The 21,479-nt window shown below is 47.6% G+C and overlaps 1 protein-coding gene across 1 annotated transcript in view; it reads left to right on the forward strand.

Moving 5' to 3' along the window:
* Positions 1 to 1,668: 1,668 nt before the first annotated feature.
* LY75 (lymphocyte antigen 75) overlaps positions 1,669 to 21,479 on the forward strand; it is a 135,115-nt gene continuing 115,304 nt past the window's right edge. Inside the window, exons 1-4 of the mRNA XM_059726274.1 lie at positions 1,669 to 1,771; positions 13,414 to 13,794; positions 18,720 to 18,893; positions 20,781 to 20,945. Of these exons, the coding sequence (XP_059582257.1) occupies positions 1,669 to 1,771; positions 13,414 to 13,794; positions 18,720 to 18,893; positions 20,781 to 20,945 (823 nt within the window). The remainder of the gene's footprint in view (positions 1,772 to 13,413; positions 13,795 to 18,719; positions 18,894 to 20,780; positions 20,946 to 21,479) is intronic.

The raw sequence follows: 21,479 nt of genomic DNA on the forward strand, positions 1-21,479 counted from the left end.
GGTTGGAAACAACCTGTGCAGTGCCCGGACTGCACAGTACTGGCAGTTACTACACAGTCATTTAGCACTTGCTTGAGCAACACATGTAATTGTTGCTGCACAGGCTTTAGCAAGTACTGAATGACTGCACGGTAACAACCAGTAGACGTGCCCTCTGGATACCTGACCTCTGGATACCTTGCCCACAGACCCTGAGTTTTGCCCGATACTTTGGATACCTGACCTGATTCTGGTTTTCTGGATGTCTGACGCAGCTAGTCTCCTGTCCTTGCGCTGTGTCTGACCCTCTGGTTCCTCAGACAGATCTCTTGGTTTCTGGCTTCCCCAGGCTCTGACTTGGCATACTCCCCCTGGACCTTAGCAGCTTCTCCTGATCCTAAGGTGACCCCCAGACCTGGCTGCCTATGGCCCGGCCTGAGAGCTAGAACTTGCATTATTAATTTGAATAAGAGACATACCCTGAGATATAATGGCTACAGGACTGCTGAAACAGTATCTCCTGATGTTTTTGCCTTGCTTGTTGTGCGTTTTCTTTCTTTTTTTTAAACGTAATATACCATCCTGCACATGCTACTACAGTCGGATGGCTTTGATCTTAAACCAGGTTTTGCTTTGATCTTAAACCGCATAACACAGCAGTGGGCCTCCAGCATGTCCCTAAACCTTCCAGTTGCTTCCTGACTGGAGAGGGCTGTGTCTTGTGTTGCTGCGCCCCAGCCCCTGCATCCTGCTTTTCCAAGCCTTGGATCTGCTGGAGGACACAGCAAGCTGCAAGTCTGTGGCTCTGGTTTTGCCAGCAGCAAACTGACTGCAGCGTCACCAGGTCTTAAATATGAAATTATCATACTGGAAGCTCAAAATTATTGTGTTTGCTGAAAAACTATTGTACCCTGGAAAAATATGCAAAAGTCTTCTTATTGACTTTATGTTGCTCACTATAACTCGTGAGTGAGTGAGAACCGGGTCACGGCAGTTGAAGCATTTCTTTACAGGTACTCCTCACTTAAGGTCGTCCTGGTTAACGTTGTTTCGTTATTATGTCGCTGAGCGATTAGAGAACATAAAGTCGTGTAATGTTCGGTTATAACGCTGTCTGGCCGCTGCCTGCTAGTAGGTAACCACTGTGCTGTAATTGGATTCACTTAACATCCTTTTGCTTGAAGTTGCATTTTTCAAGATCGTAACTACGACGTTAAGCAGGAGTCGCTGTCTTTGGCGGCAAGCGGGTGTAAGAAAGTGCTGACAGCAAACCCAGGAGTCAGTTCAGACTCTTTGAGAGTCACTTATGTTTTGCATATGCTGCATCCATAAACTGCCTCAAAAACGATGGTACATTTTGAACACTTCTACTATTATCGATCGGGCCAGGGTTGAAAGCATTGCACAAACGCAACAACGGCGGCGCACTTGGCAGCACAGCAGGTGGCGACCCGTGCAGAGCCCCGCCCCCTTCCCCCGCGGCTGGTGATCTGGCGCGTGACGTCGCGCGTCGAAGCCTCGGCGTAACCTCTGAGGCTCCGCATTCTCTTGGCAACTGCTGACCCGCGGGGCTGGGGCGGAGGGGAGGCCGCCGATTGGCTCCGGCCTCCGCCAATGGGGCGAGGCGCGTGTTCCTGCCGGGGAGAGTGCCGAAGCCGGGGCTGTCGGGGGTCGCAGAGCGCGCGGGGGATGTCGGGAGCGGCGGGGCGCGCGCGGGCCGCCGCCGCCGCCTGCGGGGTGCTGCTGCTCGCTGCCGCCGGGGGCCTCGTGCTCGGGCCCGCCGCAGCCTCAGGTAACGCGGCCGCGCTGCCTCTTCGCTCCGGCCGGGGCGGGCAGCGCCTGCGGTGCCCGCGGAGCCCCCAGCCCTGCCCTGCCCGGGGCTTTCGCTTTCGCGCTACGGCGCCGCTCGGGTGGGGCCCGGGCTCGGCCCCGGAGTAGCTGCCCCGCGTGCAGGGGAAGGGCCCCCGCTGTGACAGCCCGGGGCTGTGTCGGCTCCGGGGCCGGGCGGGGACGGAGGCTCCCCCTCGGGCGTGTCCCGAGCCGCAGAAGCCTCCTCCACGTGCCGGCGGGGTCCCGGCCCCACTGAAGTCTGTGGTCCCTTTGGGCAGAGGGCTTGGTTTGCTGTCAGCCCCTCGAGCTGTAGAGATGGAAGAGGAAAAGCCCCAGCTGGATGGTCTCTGTCCAGCCTCTTTCTAAGGCTGAAAGTATCTCATGCCTTGGCCGGGGCTTCCGGAAAAGAGAAGCAGCTTCTCCGGTGCCCGTGGCAGAGCCACAACTCGGGTGTTTACCTCATACGGCTTCCTGGTTGGGGTCAGGTACCACAGAGCTCTCGGCTGCAACTCTCCACAGGAACTCCAAAAACCCTCTGCTGCGAATGGAGACGGTGCAGTGGGCTCTTGACCCAGAGGATCTCTAGCTGTTGATCTGTTTTGCACTTGGGCTGGAAGCACAGGCTTCTGCTGCTGGTGTGTTCCCCACTTGTCCCCCGGCAGCTAGTGTCTAGACTAGAACATTGTACAAAAAGGGTTTATTTCTCATGGGACTTGGGGTGGAAGTTGGAAAGGGAGATTGTAGAGAGACAGTGGAAAAAAGAGGAGGGGGAGAAACCCCCAAAAAACTATGGAAAGGAAACTAACAAAGGTGAAATGTTCAAGGAGCTAATGGCGGGGATGGGGAGTTAGGGGATTTACAAGGTGTTCTAATGTTTTGGTTTTTCTTTCACTTACGTTGAGAGAATAATCTTTTCCAGTACATCTTTGGTTACGTGCAAAAAAGTTGTTTGGATAGGTGAATTAATTCAGCTAAGTGAAACTAGGGCGTCTTGTGACAGATGTTTGATGTTTAGTTATGATGCATAGAGTTAAATCATACCAAACATAACCGTAGAGATATTAAATACAGCGGAGCTTTAGAGAGAACTGTTTGTCATACAATACCACCGGTATCACATACTATCAAATTTAAGACTACAGATATAGTGTTGTGTTAAGTAAAGCTTAAAAGATAACAGTATGCAGTACCAACAGTTCCAAGTTATGGTACTGTATCAAATGTTAAAAGTAGACAAACAAAACTATTAAATAGAGATTAGAAAAAGAAGAGTTTGTCGTATAGTATTGCAACATTTTTAAAACTAACTTGAAATTGTTGATTACAGTAATTAAGGGGTTTGGATAACTGGGAATGAACTATAGGGGAAGTAGAAACACATTTGTGCGCACACCATCCTGAATGGCAAGGGCTTCTGTTTTATTGCTGCACTTGAAAGTGTTAAGTACAGAAATATACAGACACACTTGCGCAGACTCTGAAGCAGATAACTTTTATCAGTGACAAAGGTTATTTTTTTTGAGCATATACTTTAAAGCGAACTCCACAGTAAGTCTCTAGTTAGTCCAGTTCTTGGTTTTGCATTTAATATAAAATGTTGAAGTCTGGTATTCACTGAGCCTTGCTCCTTGGTAGTCTTCTTGCATATGACTTAAGAAAGTTGACTCCTCCAACCATTTAAGAGTAGATCCATCAATATCACTGCAGTCTTTCAGAGTGTTCACTGTCTTGGGTAGACCATATAGAAGGCAGTCAGTTAGTATATACTGGGCTGTCTGATCTCCTTTGCTACAGGGGCACAATGGTGAGTTTGTAAGGCTCATTTTCTGTTTGATTTTGTTGAAGGCTCCATAGGCTGATCACAGTCCATTCAAGTCTACCCATTGGGGCACTGTCTAGTTTGTGGGCATGGGCATTATTTACCTCACAAAGTGAGGCAGTATTCTGCTGGTGTGTAAACCATGGTTAGAGAAGTTGACTCCCCATGTTGTACGGGCTAGTTTCTTAATGGCTGTTGCCCTGGAGGTTACCTTCCACATCACCTGGAGAAGTTGAGGCAGAAGGTTGGCTTCTTTCTAGAGTGACGTCCAGGTAGGTTGGTGTCTTCTCAAAGGGTAACTTTTTTTCCCTCCATGGCGACTCTTATCTTGGCGTTCACAGCATGATTATTCAGGTGAAAAAGTGTTGAGGTAGTCTTCTGTATATTCAGTTTCAATCACCACTGTTTAGGTAGGAAGCTACGCATTCCATGTCACAATTCAGTTTGGCCTCTATTGATAATATGTTGTTATTGGCAGCAGCAAGTGCCAGGTTATCTGCATACATATATTTGGTCAATGTGGTGCTTGTGTAGTCTGCTGTGTAGATGTTAAACAGGGTGGGAACTAGAATGGAGTCTCATGGTACTCCATTCCTGAGTAATGAAGTTAACCAGACTTCTGTCTGGTAGTGTGGTAAGTAGCTTATACCGAAAGCCTGGCTGCCAGACTATGTTGTAGGCTGCTGTTAGGTCAACTAGAATCACTCCAACCTTTTCTTGATGCTCAAAGACTCTCAATACGAGTTGTAAGAGCTGCCACACGACCAAAGGTTGATTGGTTACTTCTGAAATCTGCTTGCTCATACGGCAGCTGTTGGTCAACAATTGGTGCAATCCAGTTCAGGATAAGCCACTCAAGGAGTTTATAGACTACTGATAGAAGCGATATGGGTTTGTCAGGTCTTTCCTTGCCTTCTGTACTGCAATGGTGTTGGCTTTGCGCCAGATTTTTGGTATTTTGCAATCATGCATGGATGTTGACAGAAAGCTGCATAGCCAGTCTTGGGCTATAGCCCTGAGTTTGGTGAGGTGTTCAGGAAAAATGTAGTCAGGGCCAGCAGCTTTGCCTGTTTTAACATGAGAGAGTGCTGTCTTCTTCTCTTTTTCAGTGAAAGGAGCTGTCAGGTTTTGATTTTGTAGTTGATGATTTTAGGTTGGATGTGGTTTTCTGCTTAATGAACTGTACCCCTTAATATCATACTTCACCTTCTGTAGTACTTGGTTCTCCTACTTCACTGCATTCTGCCTATTTTAGCTTTGAGTTCTGTTTTATTTAATTGCAGTGGAAGATACTTCTACAGTTTCTTCATTTAGAATGTGATGAACATCATTTTTTCAGTAATGGTGAATTTCAGGGTTTGAAAAATCTGCCTGTATAGGTTGAATAGGATGCTTTTTAGGAAGAATTGGAATCACAGATCTACTTAATGAGAAGATGAACTTGCTAGCCTTTATCATTGCAAAGAAAACACTGTAAATTAATATTTGGATAAGTACTTTACTGATGCCTGTAGCTTTTCTAAGGTATACAGTAAAATGCAACTTGTCCAGGATTTTCACTTTTTTTACTGCTTTATTTGACTCCCTGTGGCTAAGAAGGCCCACGTTTGTTTTATTTGGTTGCTGTTTAGGAAACTGAACAGTTTGGAGCAGAGAGGTGTTCACTGGGGGAAACATCTTGAAAAGTGGATTTAAGTGGAAATAACAGCTCTGCCAACTTCCCTGCATTGTGTCACCAGGATGCTGAGACCTGATTCAAAAAGGGATTTATGGATGCTAGGCACTCTAGTCAGAATCTATGTGCCTTTTTGCTAACGAGCGAGTTAAAGTCCTGCTTAAATATTTATGCCCAGGTGAAAAACTAGGCATTCCAGCACAGTTCTGTGTGTTTTTAACACTCAGATAAGAATGGATTTAGGTGTTTGAAAACAAAAGTATTGTGCATTGTTAGTATATCTACTATTTAAAATACGAGGTGATATGTTAGTGCCTGAATTCTGCTTTTAGGGTCTTTTGAATTTGCAGTCTAGCCATCCTTGTGCCCAAGTCCTCAAAGGGGCTCAATTTGACAAATATATTTGCAGGATTTCTAATGGGACAACAAGCTGCCTGCCCAGTAGCCTAATGCAGGAGTCAGCAAGGCCAGAACAATCTGGTTTGGTTCCAAGATGGGCCAGTGCTTCCAACCCAGCTTCTACCATTGGCACTGCTTTTCGCTGCTGCCCAGTCTGTGGGCCTCCTGCCCTTGCTCGAAGTGCTGCCATTTCACAGATCTCCTAATCTTTGGCCTAATGATGGGACCTAGGCTTTCCTCAAGCTAACAGGGTTTGTATACACCTCTTCTCAGGAAAGTACCCTACCCCCAAGGCTATTACCTAGGCAGGCTTTGGGGGAATCTGTAACCCTTTTGATGAATCTAAGCCACAGCATGGAAAGGAATGCAAGAAACATGGGCCTGAAAGCAAAAGGGAGTGTACTCTGTGGCCTAGCAAGATGGGAAGAGGAAACATATTTGTTCTGTTCTCAGTGCTACTTGTGCATGATATCCAATAACTTACTGGAGGGAAAAAAAAAAACATATGGAATTGCAGGAACAATAATACAGGACTACCTCCCTACCAGGAGAGTGCTGTCTTGACTGTACTACAGAGTTTAGGCTTCTTCCTACACCTACTGTTTTAATAATCTATGATTTAATAAACATCTTCCTGTTGTAATAATGTCATGATATTGGGCAATAAGTGTAGGCAAGGGTTTTAGATTGCAAATCTCACACTACCAGAAATGCTTGACTTTGGGCTGCAGGGAATAGCATACATGGTAATTCCAGGGAAGGGCCAGATTCCAGATGAGTCCCTCTTCTGCACTTCCTTTTGGCCTGTCCAGGTGGGAGGATGTACAGTGTGCTGGTTGATGTGAATGCTGACTAGAACACTACTTATTCTTTCTATTTGCAGTATGGCTATCAAAGACAGCTTTTGTTTAATTCCACTTACTGATATACAGTGTTGCCACAGCAGGTGCCTTTTTGAATCTGAGCCCTGAATAATAGGTGTAGCAACCTTATCAACCAGGAAGCATTGGCATAAAATGCTTCTTTGTTCCAAAAAACTGAATGGCATTGAGGATTTCAGGTTTACCAGTTGTATTAGTGTTATCAACCTGTGATTAATAGGATTCAAGTTTACCAGCATCCTATTAATCACAGGTTGATATTACTAATAAAGCCTGGTGATGAACCAGGAGTCTCTTCTTTTCCCAGAAGTTGTGAAGCAGAGTTTGGTTTTCACTTTAGTGGTGTTCCAAATTGGGGGACAGAGGAAGAGGCTCATTTCTTGGTATCTTTCCAGAGCTAGTCAGCTTAGTTCTGCAGCTAAAAGGTGTCTGGTAAAACTTCCATGACAAGAGGGTTGGCAGATAAGAGAAATTGCTGGGGATCAGTAAGAAAAGAGAAATGATCTACTGACATTGCTCATAGGGAAAAAATAGTTGCTTCTCATGAGGAAGTGCTAACATGTATTTTCTGTTAGATTTGCCATTTTGAAATCCAGATGTTTTTTTCTTTGCCTCCCACCACTTCTCTTTCTCCTTCCATCCCTCTGGCATTTTCTCCATTTATGATCCTCTTTTGCAGTGGCAAAATTAAAAAAAAAATTAAAACAGTAGTAAATAACATACTGAAAACCAGACTCTTCTTGTTTTTCATTGGCAAGCAGAATTTCAAAAGAAAATTTGCAAAAAAAATTATTTTCAATGAAAAGCACATTTTCCCTTTTTTTTTTTAAAAAAAAAAAGTATTTTTCATGCATTCTGAATCGGAGAGATTTTGTGGAAAGAAGTGAAAAAGGAACAGAGGAAAAATTCTGGAGGAGAGAAATGACTTGGTGGGGGGAATAAAAAAGAAAGTGAAAGAGGGAAGTGTTTGGAGAATGAAGGGAGAGGGGAACTAGCAAGTTAAAACAGCTTTGTAAAAATACATAAACTTTTATGGGGAAGAAAAAGGATAAATGATAACGTAAGGTATTGGCTGAGAAGATATGATAAAAGCAAATGAGGTTTTTTTGCAAAAGGCTGGTGATTGGTACTCTTCACATTCAGTGAATTTCACCTGAATGCACTGAAAAATTTGTTTGGCCAGTACTCTCTTACTGTAGCAGGCCTCCTGGTTTTTTCTATTTTAAAAATTCAAAATTCTCAGATTTAAAAACCCCAAAATCCATATTTTCCAGCAATTAAAATGAAATACCACATATACATACACACAACACACACACCTATATATGGGGGGGTGTGTGTGTGTGTGTGTGTGTGTGTGTGTGTGTAGGTTTCAGTTTAAAGTTGTAAATATATCAATAAAACTTCTTGTTAAAGAAATTTGGAAGCCTACCAGTGCCTCAGTTATTATAACAAATGAATTCTAAATACCTATATACTTTGGCATTCGATTTTGGTCTTTTTATCATGGAAAATCAGACCTCCCCCTGTCCCCTTTGCTCACCAGGATGTGAGTCCAGCTGCGACTGTCTGTCCTCCTCCCCCCACCCCCTCCCAGATGCTTTGTGTTTCTGAGCAGCCTGATATGCCACTGCCCTGTCCTTGTCCGTGCTGTTTCCCCTCACTTACAAACCATAATCCCCCACCCCCCCAGGCCCTCACTGTCTACTTGCAGAGTCCCCTGCCCCCCACTCCCTCTAGTCTTGCTGGTGCCCCTCACTTCTGAACCACAGTCCCCTGCCGCCGCACACCCCCCCCCCCCCCCCCCCCCCCCTGCCCAGCTGCCTTCTATCCTGCCTGGTCCTGGATGGACTCTCAGGATGGTGGTCTGGGGAGACACAGTGGGTACAGCCTCCACCATGAGGTGCGTGCAGTGCACCTCATGTGGAAAGACGGGCAGCTGGGGCACCACATGCTGTCCTGCACCGCTGGCTGGGCTGGGGTACAGCACAGCATGGTACGGAGGACCAGTGCTGTGCTGTGCTTTGTAGCAGCAGCATGAAGCAGAGCAAAACTGGCCCAGCCATGCTGCAGGCAGCAGGAAGAGGGGGAGGGTCTCCTGGCCCTGTCCTGCGTGAGCTGGAGGATGGGGGCTGCGGCTCATGTTGGCAGTAGCAGAGCAAGTCTGGCCTGGGTACAGGCTGGAGGAAGGAGGAGGAGATGTCTGTGGCACCCCCTGCTTTGGGTAGGGGCTTCTACTGCAGCAGGTGGACTGGCTGTGGCCTCCCCCCCCATCCACCACCAAGCATGGTCTCCCAGCTGCCCTGCCCCTGCAAGCATGGGCACTAGTGCCAGTAGCCCAGCCCCACAGCAACCCCCCCCAAAGGAACACTCATGGCCACCCTGCCTGGTCCAAGATGCATACCAGCTGGATGTCTCTTGGGTGTGCACTAAAATACTTTATTGGATTATTTTACAATTATAACATGAACTGTAACAGGGTCGCACTCAGAGTGGTGGTGGATGGGTCGGTGTCAACTGGGAAAGATATGTGCAGTGGAGTCCCTCAGGGCTCAGTTCTGGGGCTGGTGCTATTCAACATCATCAGTGATCTGGATGAGGGGGTGGGACCCTGTCCAAAGTTGTGGATGACACTAAAATATGGGGTGAAGCTAACACCCTGGAGAGGAGGAACCATATCCAGGCTGACCTAGACAGGTTTGGAAAGTGGGCAGAGAGCAACAGGATGCAGTTCAATAAGGACAAGTGCAAGGTGCTGCATATAGGAAGAAAGAACTGCCATCATACCTATAGCCTGGGGGGTGACCTTCTCAGCACCACTGAGGCAGAAAGAGATCTTGGAGACACTGTTGACTCCAGAATGAACATGAGTCATCAGTGTGATGAAGTAGTTGGCAGAGCCAATCGCACCTTGTCACGCGTCCGTAGGTGCTTCACAAATAGGTCCAGGGAGGTGATTCTTTCTCTCTCTCTGTGCGGTACTGGTCAGGCCGCAGCTGGAGTACTGTGTTCAGTTCTGAATGCCACAGTTCAAGCGGGATGCAGACAACCTGGAGAGGGTCCAAAGAAGAGCCACTCATCTGATTGGAGGCCTGCAGGGAAGGCCCTATGAGGAAAGGCTAAGGGACCTTAACCTTTTTAGCCTGTCCAAGAGAAGGCTGAGAAGGCGCCTTGTGGCAGCGTACAAATTCATAAGGGGAGAGCAACATGAAGTAGGCGGCAATCTGTTTATCAGGGCACACCCTGGAACAACAAGGAACAATGGCCATAAGTTACTGGAGAGTAGGTTTAGACTGGACATTAGAAAAAAGTTCTTCACGGTCAGGGTTGCCAGGATGTGGAATGGGCTTCCAAGGGAGGTGGTGCTCGCCCCATCCTTGGGGGTCTTCAAGAGGAGACTGGACAGGCACCTGGCTGGGATTACATGATCCCAGGTTTGCTGACCCTTTTCTTGCCTGCCAGGGGCAGGAGGTTGGATTAGATGGCCCACTGAGGTCCCCTAGAATCTATGAAATCACATAAGTACATTTCTATCAAATCCTATGCAAGATATAAGCTTAAGAATGACAAAACTGAACACAGTTTCACACCAGCTGCAAATAAAGACTAAACACCACAGGAGTAAATCTTATCTGGCAAAATACTTCTGCATGTGGCATGGTAAGCCCCAAATGCAACTGGGTTTTGAGGTGAATCTGTGACAGGCAAACATTCTTATGTGCCTGTCATCTTATAAACTTTTGCCTATTGACTAGCATTATTGGTATAGATTATGGCAGGGGTTGCCATTAGTGGCATGCGGAGACATTTTTCCTGGCACGCTGGGAGGCACGCAAAAAGATTGGGTTTTTTGCTTTTTTGGGTTTTTTTAAAGTTGCTGCTCCGGGGTGTCCTGTGCAGCCACAAGTCTCAGTGCCGCGGCAGGCACTGGGGCGGAGCCAGAAGAACACAGGCAGGGAGGCTGTCTGCTCTACTGCCCCCACCCCTTGCTCCTGCGCTGTACCCTCCAGCCCAGCTGGCCCCTGGAGGGACCTGCCCAGGCAGGCAGATGCTCTGTCCCACCCGGGGCAGCACTGAGGTGCCGAGTGCTGGGGCTGGGCGGTCGGGACAGGGTCTGGGTGGCATTGGGGGGGAGGCATTGCGGGCAAGCCAGTCCAGTCAGGCCCTTAGGAAGGCGGGGACTAGGCAGGAAGTAGGGGTTGCCCTGGGGCTCTGCAGGCTCAAGCTGTGGTAGGCGGGGGTGCGCAGCGGCACCCGTGGTGGGGCCCGGGCAGCCCGCGCAGCTCAGCAGGGATGGCTAGCCATCTTGTGCACTTGGGGATGCTGCCTGGCTGGGACAGGATGCCGGGCTCGGGGGGCTTCCCTCCCCAGGATTGGCATCCCTGCATGCTGGGCACAGTGCAGGCAGGGCAGAGCTGTCCCTGGTGCAGGGGCCCGGCCGTGGGAGCCCCCTGGAGCCTGGGAACAGCCACCGTGGCTGCCTCAGCTTGCCCGGGTCCTGGCCTTGCCCACCTTCAACTCCCCTCAAGGGGCCAGGGCTGGGGCAGGCACTGCACAGAGCCACTGTGCTGCAGGCTTGGCCCTGAGTACTGGCTGCGGCGGCTGTTCCCAGCGCTTGGGAACAGCCTGTGACCGCACTCTTACTGTACCTGGCACACACAGAGACCAAGCAGGAGCTCCCTGAGCCCGACATCCTGCCCCAGCCAGGCAGCGTGCTCCCTTTGTGGGCAGGGTGGCTGTGCCTCAGCACCACGGAGCTGTGCAGGCCAACTGGAGCCCACCTCCGGTGCTGCTGGGGCCCCCCCACTGTGGCCTGAGTAGCTGAGCCCTGGGGCAGCCCCCGCTCCCTGCTCCCTGCCTGACACCAGCTCTCAATTTACTGTAAGAAAAAAATAAATAAATAAAAGCAACATTAAGATTATTCATAGTATTAAATATGCAGGGCATCCTGCCACGTACCCCTTCCACCCCAGTTTTGTTTTTGTGGCGTACTGGCACTCCGGCACCTTACAAGGTAGACATTGTGGTTTTTTCGGCACTCCGACCAAAAAACGTTGCCTACCCCTGGATTATGGTATGGATTGTTATGATAGATGTCTAATCATTAGTGTCCTGTTATACTGCAGGCATCAACCAAATGTTGAGTTGTGTTAATATAACTATATTGGTTTCAGTGCACAAATTAGATTGCACTAAAAATAGGGCCGAGTCCCATCCAAAAGTGGGACCTAGACACACACATCCTATTGAAAATGTTATTGTCCTGTCTTAAGCTGAGTAATAGTTGAGTGAATATGCCAAGCCCTGTTACTATTATTTCATATGTTTTGTAGAAGGCTGGAGATGTATTTAAAACCATTTTTAAAAAAAATAGATTGTCCCTTCTTGTATTATTAATTAATAGAATAGTAATGTTGGCTACAAATGTCCAACTCGGGACCTTAAAATTCTGGTTTATTAGGCGGATTGAAACACTGTAATGAGTTAAATCATAAACCTTGGGGCTGGTCCCTGCACGCACACGCGCGCACAGAGTAGCAAGCTACAGTCAGGTATACCTATCCTACAAGCACTGGAGTCTGCCGTCGATGGCCAGTCGAGGCTTCTTTCAGCATGGTGTTATCCTCCAGAAGGGCATCGCTGGCTGGTCCTTCTGGCTGGACAGGTCTGGTCGAGTTGGAGATCAAGAGGGCGCCCCTGAGGGTCACTTTTCACTGCCTTTTCTCTGTCCTTGGCAGACTTTGGTGACTCCCCAGTTTTCAGGTTTGCCCAATCCAGGGGTCATTGACCCTCGTGGGACTCCCCCCCCCCCCCCCCCCCCCCCCCCCCCGGTGGCTACTGAACGGCATCTGTCAGCCCCAGGGGTCGTCCGCAAGTACGTGCAGGTTTGGGAGTCCATTGATGAATTTAGAATAGGGCTCTGGGAGCGGTTGATCTGGAGATACTCAGCCCAAAAGTTGGTCCCTGGCGTTGATTAACTCAGGCCAGGGCTTCTAGCCCTTGATCAGTGAGGTTTAGAGATTTCCCGGTTGTTACGTTGTCTTCTATTGAGTTCTTCCCTTGGTTGATCTGCAGCTTCCAGGTGATAATTGCTGTCTGCTACTATATTACACATTCAGTCACGTTACACATTCAATCACTGATTCACTCGCTCTTTCAGGGGCCAGCCTGATACAGGCAAGGGCAATTTGATTCCTGCCCCTGTTAACATTGTTACAATGTATAATTTACTTATGAAACTAAACACATTCAGTTGAAAGTTGAAAGGTGAGGAGCATAAAATATAAGCTACAAATGCCATGGCACACACATAGATAAAAATACCGAAATACAAGGGGAGATACAAAATGCACACATACAAATTTTAAAACACAATTCCTTATCTTAAAGTGAAAGAGAGAGGAAGGAAGAAAAGGTAGAAAAAGAGAAACATATCCAGAAAGGGGAGAGCAAATGCAGGCAAGAAGAAAAGGGGGCTTTCTGCTACAGTAACACCCTGAGACCCCAGTTCAGGAGCGCAGCTCATTGGACTGTGCACATACAAGACTCATAGTATGAGGCAGTTGTTGGCTAGCAGATGAGGGGTATTAGAACTGATACTTTTGGGTCATTTGCAGGGAGCTAGTTTCTTTACAGACAGGCCCTTCTTTACAGACAAAAGTCCCGGATCCAGGAAGCCACCATTGCAAGTGTCCTGTAAGTCTAATCCTTTATGGTAGATTTTCTGAGGACTGGACGTCAGTTTTAAATACAAAACTTCCTATGTATATGTGCATGCATGTGTATATGCACCCACACGCATTCATTTAAAAATATATATGTTTATACAGGTAGTGGTGCATTTACTATTCGCCATGAAAGAACCAGCAAGTGCCTACAAGTTAAAAACTCACGGATAGTGACAGCAGACTGCAAAGAGACACATGAGACCTTATGGAAATGGGTCTCCCGAAATCGCCTTTTCAATTTGGGATCCAAACAGTGCCTTGGACTAAATCTAGCCAATCTTCAATCTCCTTTGAAAATGGTTGATTGTAACTCCCAGCTTATGCTTATGCTATGGTGGCGATGTGCTGATGCTTCTGTAGTTGGTGCGTCCCGGTACAAGCTGACTTTGAAGAATGAAATTGTTGTAACTGCAAGTATAAATTCATCAGACTGCTGGAGAAGAAACAACTCTTCTGATGATATCTGCCAACAGCCTTATCGGGGTAAGTCTGTGGTTTTAGTTTGGAAGAAGTGTAAGTGCTTTGATTTTTGCCATGGCTTTGGTATCTATTAAGTCTGATTGAAGGAATAAAATGTGCTGTGACAAAAAAAAAAAAATAATCTCCTTCAGTCAATGCACAATTTTAAAAAGAATGGCGTTTAGCTATTTACCACAGAAGAGCACCATCAAGAGAAGCTAGTTTGAAACACCATTCTTTGATGTATAAAATGTTAGATACCTTCCACCAGGATTATACTTATAGGCCTGATTCTGTCCCTGGTTAAAGCCATGGGCATTTTGCCATTAACTTCTGTGAGAGCAGGATTTCAGGCTATTTTTTTGCCACTGATTAGTAGTATGATCTGACTAGTATAATTCAGGCACGGAAGAGTAGCATGTTATAGACTAATTCAGTCAGTCATGAGCTTTCATAAGCTACAGCTTACTTTTCTGATGCCATGATTGCTTACCTGCAGCGTTTACAGTATTTATCTACAGATTATTGTGAACCACAATAACTGCTACTTTTTGGACAGATTCTGAAAATGTAGAGAAATAGCCACTTTTCCTAGCAAAAATGTCTATCCACTTTTCCCAGCATTCCCCACTTTACCCAACAATAGCATTGTTTTAAATATTAAAAATTAGTAATGTTTTTGCAATAATCCACTCACTTTTTGGTAGAAAAAATAAATATAGGTTTATACTGTGACTTTTATATGAAGCCTTGTATGAAAGGTGGCAAAAGCAGCTACAACACTCCAGGAGTACTACTGGGAAGACGGGGAGAGAGAGTTTCCTTCCAATGCTGACTCATCACCAAGGATCTGAGTTTTCTGTTTCCCACAGAAAAACAGAAAAAAAATGTGGATTTCCCCTTTTTAACAGAGAGAAAAAGCAGGTTTTTAATTTTAACAAAAAGTACCTTCAGATTTTCTACTTTTTTTAGAGAACTGTCTGCAAGCTTCTTGCAAAAAGGGCAGCAAACCCTAAGTCCTGTCCCAAGGGGGAAGGGGTAGGGCATGAGACTGTCAGTCAGGGCTTGGCTCAGGCTCACTTTCCTTCCTGGAGCCTCTGAGGTAAGTGGGGCTTGCAGTGGGGCTTGCCAGGGCTGGGGGATTGTGGGAAAAGCTGCCAGGGTGGGAGGTGTAGGTGGGTGCTGAGGGAGTGGGGAGATGTCTGCAGGAAGCCCCATGTGGAGGGCTGGCTTGGCCCCATGGTGCATGGACTGGGAGCTACACGCCATCAGGCTGCGTGGGAAGCGACACATGGAGGCACAGAGTTGTGCACCATTGAGCTGGGTGGGCTTCTGCTTGCCTCCACGTGTGGCTTCCTGCTGGAGTGCTGCAAGCTCTATGTGGAGGCACGGAGCCTGCCCAGCTTGATGGTGTGTGGCTTCTGCCTGCAGTGTTGTGATCTGCACATGCTGGCATGGAGCCAGCTCAGTGCAGTGCAAAGCTGTATGCCAGTTCTATGCCAGCACGTGTAAGGCCTGGGACTCAGCCAAGCCACACTCTTTCAGGGCCTCTGCCTGATGCAGCCATGAACACTACAAGGGCCTGCTGCTGCTGAGCCCCTGGTGGTGGGGCACCGGCACAACAAATCTCTGTGTGTGTCTCTCTCTCATCCCTTCATAACCCCGCCCACAAACCCCACATACTTCTGTATACACACCCATACCATCATATAACACTTCACAACCCTCTCAAACTCCACACCTGCCCATAAACCCCCTCCACACACATGCCCATGCCATTTCACAACCACACCCATGTACCCCCCCCACATCCCTACACAACCAGGAATGCAGTCCAGTGGCTGGGAGAGCAGCATCCAGTGAACAATTCTGTGAGGGGAGGGAGGCATGTGGGGGGGCGGATCAAGGCCCCATGATGAGGGAGGGAGTAGGGCTGGGGCAGGCGCTGCCCAGCCCAGTGCAGGGCAGAGCCACGGGTGGCTTGTCTGGGGAGTGCAGGGGGGGTAAGGAGAGGGGTCAGCTCCCGGCACCACATGCTTCCTGGGGGAGGCATGGCAGGGCATGTGCCCCCCAGATCTGTGCACTGGGCAAGGGTGAGCTGTGCCACCAGTGCTGGGAAGGGGAGCTACGGTAAATTTTGAGGTGGCTGTAGCCCCCTGTAGTGCCCCCTCCCAGTGCTGCCACTGCCTGCCCTTCCCCTGCCCACCTTTAACTCAGCTGCAGCCCAGGCTTCCTGCTAGGAAGAGACTGGCACAGCCCCCAGCCCTGAGCATGCAGCGGGCAGCCTGTCCTCACCCTGTGCACAGATCCAGGGGCACATGCCCCCCATGTCTCCCCAGGGTGTGCACAGTGGCGGGAGCCACCCTCCATCCCCCATGCCTCCTGGATGAGCTGCCCATAGCTCCTATCCCACACCATGCTCTGCCCCACCCCGGCTATGCAGTCCCTGCCCCAGCTCCATTCCCTCCCCGACACCCCTTTCCCCCAGCAGACTTATCAGCCAGACGCTGCTTTCCAAGCTGTCAGGGTGAATATTGACTATTGGATCGGTATCAGCCAATATGGCTTGTCAATAATCGTCCATTGGTATCAGCCCAGAAAATATGTATTGGTGCACCCTTAGTATTTATTTTACTATAGTGACTGAGGCATTGGTAGGCTTCCAAATTGCTTTAAAACTGTAAATATATCAATAAAACATTGTGTTCAACTGATGCCTATATATACGTATACTGTGATATAGTATAGTATACTATATATGTATACTATAATACACTATAATATAGTGCCCTTTCATTTTAATCATGGATTTTGGGGGTTTTATCAGGGATTTTTTTTTTATCAGAGAATTTGCTATTTTTATCAGAGAAAATCAAGATCCCTGCTCATCACACCCTCTGTCTGTTTCCTATTTACTGGCTCCACAGAGAAGTGAGAGTATTCAGTATTTTCTTATTCCTCTGTACTTGGACTCAAGATCTATGTAGTCTGCACAGGAATGAAATAATGGTCTTGGTTTCCTCTTTCATTAATTACATAGTTTTAAGCACAGTCTCTAGTAACTGTCATTTTCTGTAGTCGTCACCTAGTCAGTCTACAGGATTGCAAAATCCTGTTGCAATCTACAGGAGTTGGGCTTCAGTAATAGCTGAAGAGTTTGGCATAATAGCTATTTCTTTAGTGCAGATGTGAGTAGTCTTCCTGCTGTGGGAAGCTAAGATGTGGGGAAATATAGAGATCAGTGGCTCCTTCCAAACAGCTCAGCAACTGCCTGGCTTGAAGGAACTCTGCTAGATTCTCTGTAACAGTAGTGTGACAATGGTGGATGAGCAGGGCAGGAGCCCCCCTGGTGCTGCCTGAGAGAGAGTATAGTGAGCAGAAGTTTGCTGCTGCAGGGGATGGGAAATGTCAACTCAGGATGGGGTAAGATCCAAGACAACCTGCACACTGAGCTGTCTGAAGTCAGTGCACTAAGCAGGCAGATGAAAGTGGTCAGTAAAAACTCCATCCCACAGCTCAGGCATCTCCATCTACCTGTAATTTAGAGCCTTGAATCTTCTTCTGAGTCTTCTCCTAGACCTCTTCTATCAAAAATGGGGCGGGGATCACTTTCTTATGATTTAAAACACCAAGAAGAAGAGGTAGTGGGAGGTGGTCCCCCCCCTTTTATACCATGGCCTGATGATTACAACATTCACCCAGGACTTTAAAGACTGGACTTCCTCCACCTTAGCAAGTTCAAATCTGCACCTTCCCCACTGTCCCGCCCCCAGTAGAATGCCCAAAGTCCCAGGCTCTAGTTTGCTCTACCATGTCATCCCCTCCTTTGAAGATCTAGCACTGTGCAGAAAAAAATCAAGAATCATTGGTTCAGAGAGAGATCAAAAGTAAGCGTGACTTTGTAACTTCATGGTTATGGCATGCTTCTGGGAGTGGGGAAACTAGGTTCCTCTACTGCTTCTGCTTTTAGTTTATAGTATTGGGTAACAATTATGCATGTTGCAGGCAGTTGAGTCTCACTTTGAACAGCTGAAAACTACCTAGATTGTCATTGACGTAAGGGTTTTCTTGTCCTCTGTTATAGGACCTCCAGCTCTGTGCTTTACTTGTCCACTTGCATGACCAGAATAAAAAACAGCGTAATTTTCAACTGTCATCTTTCCTGTACTTTACAAATATATCTCCTCTGTGGCAGCAAGGGAACTTGTAGCTTCCTTAACTCTTATGTTACTGTCTCAGTCTGGCGTAGAGCAAATGGAGCTCTAATATTCCAGATTACAATAAGGGTTATATATTTAATTATTGTCCCAAACCCATAACCATTTCAGTTAGGGAAGCCTGATAGGTCTGAGTAAATATCGATATAAATCGTTTTAGCTCCTAAACAATTTCTAAGTTTTGAATGTAATAACCTATTAGTCCAGTCCAGTTCATGGGAATACTATATTTCAGCCTGCTGGACTGTTTGGTGTGGACGTCGGCAATTCCAACCTTTTCAAGGTTAATAAGCTTGGATTGATCTGATTTGCAGAAAGAATTTTCCTCTTCTAGGCAGACTTGCCTGAAAAGTCTTAGAAAAGATGTGTCTACCTGGTTTTCTTTCCCCTAAACAGTTTTGCCTGAGAAGAATAAGCTCGGTCAGTCCCATATGAGGAGGAGAGTTTTCCTGTTCTAGGTATTATTGGTTCACGCATTACAACTTACACTATAATATTTGATGCATCCTGTCTAGGTTTCCCCAGGATGGCCTGTCCCCATCTATCGTTTGGAGTACACCTCTGTGTTGGTATATTCCAGTGCAAGAAAAACAAGCTACAGAATTTTTTCCTCTAAACTGTTGTTTTGATAGATTGAGTTAACTTTTTAGAATACTACTGTATAAATAGCAACTTCTTTTTGATCTTTCTTTTCAACAAACTAAATACTCTGTTTGGTTGTTTCTCCTACAGAGATCTTTACCAAGGATGGCAACTCCTATGGAAAGCCCTGCGAGTTCCCCTTTCTAGTTAATAAGACCTGGTATCATGATTGTATTCGGGACAAAGCACATACAGGTGGTGAATGGTGCGCCACATCTGACAATTATACTCGGGATGGCTCCTGGGGAATCTGCTTAAAACCAGGTATATAGAGTTTCTAAATGGATATCCTAAGGGACTTCTGCTGTTTCATGTGTATGCAGCTCCATTTTTGGTGCAGTATTTGTTAAACCAGGGGTAGGCAAAATACAGCCTGCAGGCCAAATCTGGCCTGTCAACTGATTGGATCCAGCCCATGGGGGCCACCCACAAATTGGGTGGATCCAGCCAGCGGCTGGCCCCACAGCGCTTCTCATGGGGCCAAGCCCTGCCTGGGGCAGCCTGTGCCACGCTGCAGCCCACGCCCGCCTACCCAGCCCCAACCAGCGTGCACAGCTTACTGGCAGGGCTGTTCCTGGTGTGGCTGCAGCCACCCAAGTACTGCTTAGTAGGGCTGTGCGAAGCTTTGGTCACTGATTCAATTTGGAGGAGATTTGGCCCAATTCGGCAGTTGAATCTCCGAATCCAGATTAATCGGGAGACCCATTAATCTCTCCGAATTGAACTGAAAGTCTCCAAATCAATTCGGAGAGATTCAACAATTTGGCCATAGACACAGCTTTATATGGGGGGGGGGTTTGTTTTTTGTTTTTGTTTTTTCTTCTTCTGCTTACCTCAAGGTACCAGGTGCGGCTCATGAACACTGAGATGCTGGGGCAGATGGAGCATCCCCCAGGTGCACCGAAGGGTCCCCCGCACACTCGGCAGTAGACTGGAAGTACTTCTGGTCCACTTCTGGGTCTGCCACAGAGCATGCAGGGGACCCTCTGCCGCGGGGGGCCCCCCCCCGCCCCCGTGACTGGTGCCTCTTGGTTTTGGGGGGCACCCGGGGTCCCCCCACAGCCGATCACCGAACTGGGGAGGCATGGGGGGGGGGGGGGATCCACCGAGTGTGCGAGGAGGCCCCCCCCCCCGCACTTCTGTGGGATGCACCATCTGCCCCACCATCTCAGTGTCCATGAGCCACACCTGGTACCTCAAGGTATGTAAAAAAAAAACCACATATAAATCTGTGTCTGTGGCAGAATCGCTGATTCTCCAAATCAGAATTGAACCTTCAGATTCAGCCAAATCGAACTGGGACAGTGAGCTGAATCAGCAAATTGAATCACTGTCCCCCAGATTGGGCTGAATCCGAATTGAATACTGCCCACTTTGCAAACCCTGACTGTTTGGCTCCCCTCACCTCCAGCAGCGCTGCCTCCTGCTCTCTGCCATACTGCTCCAGGCTAGGAGAAAGCTTTAGCTGAGCAGCTCCTGCGCCACTGCACAGGGCTCTGGCTCCAGCTCTCAGCTGCCTGCACCAGGAGCAACCCTGCCAGAAGCCATGCATGCTGGCCAGGGCTGGGCCAGCAGGTGCAGGCTAGAGCATATCATGGGATGCCCTGGGGAGGCTTCAGCCCCATGCAGAATGCCACAGGGGCAGCCACGGACCTCGCCACCCAGGTGAACTCTGCTGTACATGCCCCCTGCTCCCTCCCCCGCCACCCTCGTCCCCAGCCGACTCCTGGGAGCCCTCCCTCCTCACACAAACACCCCACAATCCCCTCTACAGGGCAGAGACCACCCCACAACCCTGCCCCATGATCTTAGCCTCGCCAGCTTGGCTTACTCTCTAACATTGCTTCTCGCCCCCCACATAGGGAGTTTTGGTGAACTGTTGCATGGGGCAGGGGCAGTGCTGACCCAGCCTGCAACAACTCATCAAAACCAGGCCCAAATAATTGCCCCACCCTGGTTGTAAACTGTGAATCTGGTCTCATTTTTATTGTAGTGTGATATAACAATTAACACAAACTCTGCAGTATGAATGATTTAAATATTCATCTTAAACTGCTTCCTTTTCTCTTTACAAAAGCTTTGGGAGGAGAAAGCCCAAATGTGGCTATTTTTTTACTATAGTCATTGGTATTATGTGTTTGTATTAAACAGAGGATGGTTGTCATGATATCTGGGAACATGATCCAGGAGCTGAAAGTTGTTACCAGTTAAACACACAGTCTGCTCTTTCTTGGAAAGATGCTTATATTTCATGCCTAGGACAAGGGGGAAATTTATTGAGCATCCAAAATGCAACTGAATTAACTTACATACAAGGTAGGTGTTGTTATCAATGGTATATGGGTGAGGTGGGCATATTTATCTCGGGAACGTTTGACAAGCAAGTCATTTGAAAGGTAGCATATTATAGTCTTTCTTAAAATTCTGGGTTAATATTTGTTGGCACCTAAGTTGTCTGGGTACTGTAACTTGTATACTTAGAATTAATTGTCTTAGATTCTCCTATAACTCAACTGCTTTCATTGCAGTGTCCTATGAATGTAAATGGGAACTGATGATAAATGTCCACAGTTGAGTCAGCATGACTGTTTAGTGTCAGCACATTATGTGGATTCCAGATTCCACCTTTGATCTGGAAATCAAATTAATTACTTTCTAATAGTGCATTCATCCCTTAAGAGTGTTTTGTTCCGTTGTCTTATAATCATTTGTAGAGACATTCAGACTTGGACTGGAGGAAACATTGCATGCTGTTAATAATATAGGAAAGTGAAAGAGGGAGCAGGCAGGAAGGGAATGTTTCAGTGCTGTAATACAAATTCTGCCCAGAAGTGCATGTGCTTAATTCCC

The sequence above is a fragment of the Alligator mississippiensis genome, chromosome 4, assembly GCF_030867095.1.
Source record: "Alligator mississippiensis isolate rAllMis1 chromosome 4, rAllMis1, whole genome shotgun sequence".
NCBI classification, from domain to species: domain Eukaryota; kingdom Metazoa; phylum Chordata; order Crocodylia; family Alligatoridae; genus Alligator; species Alligator mississippiensis.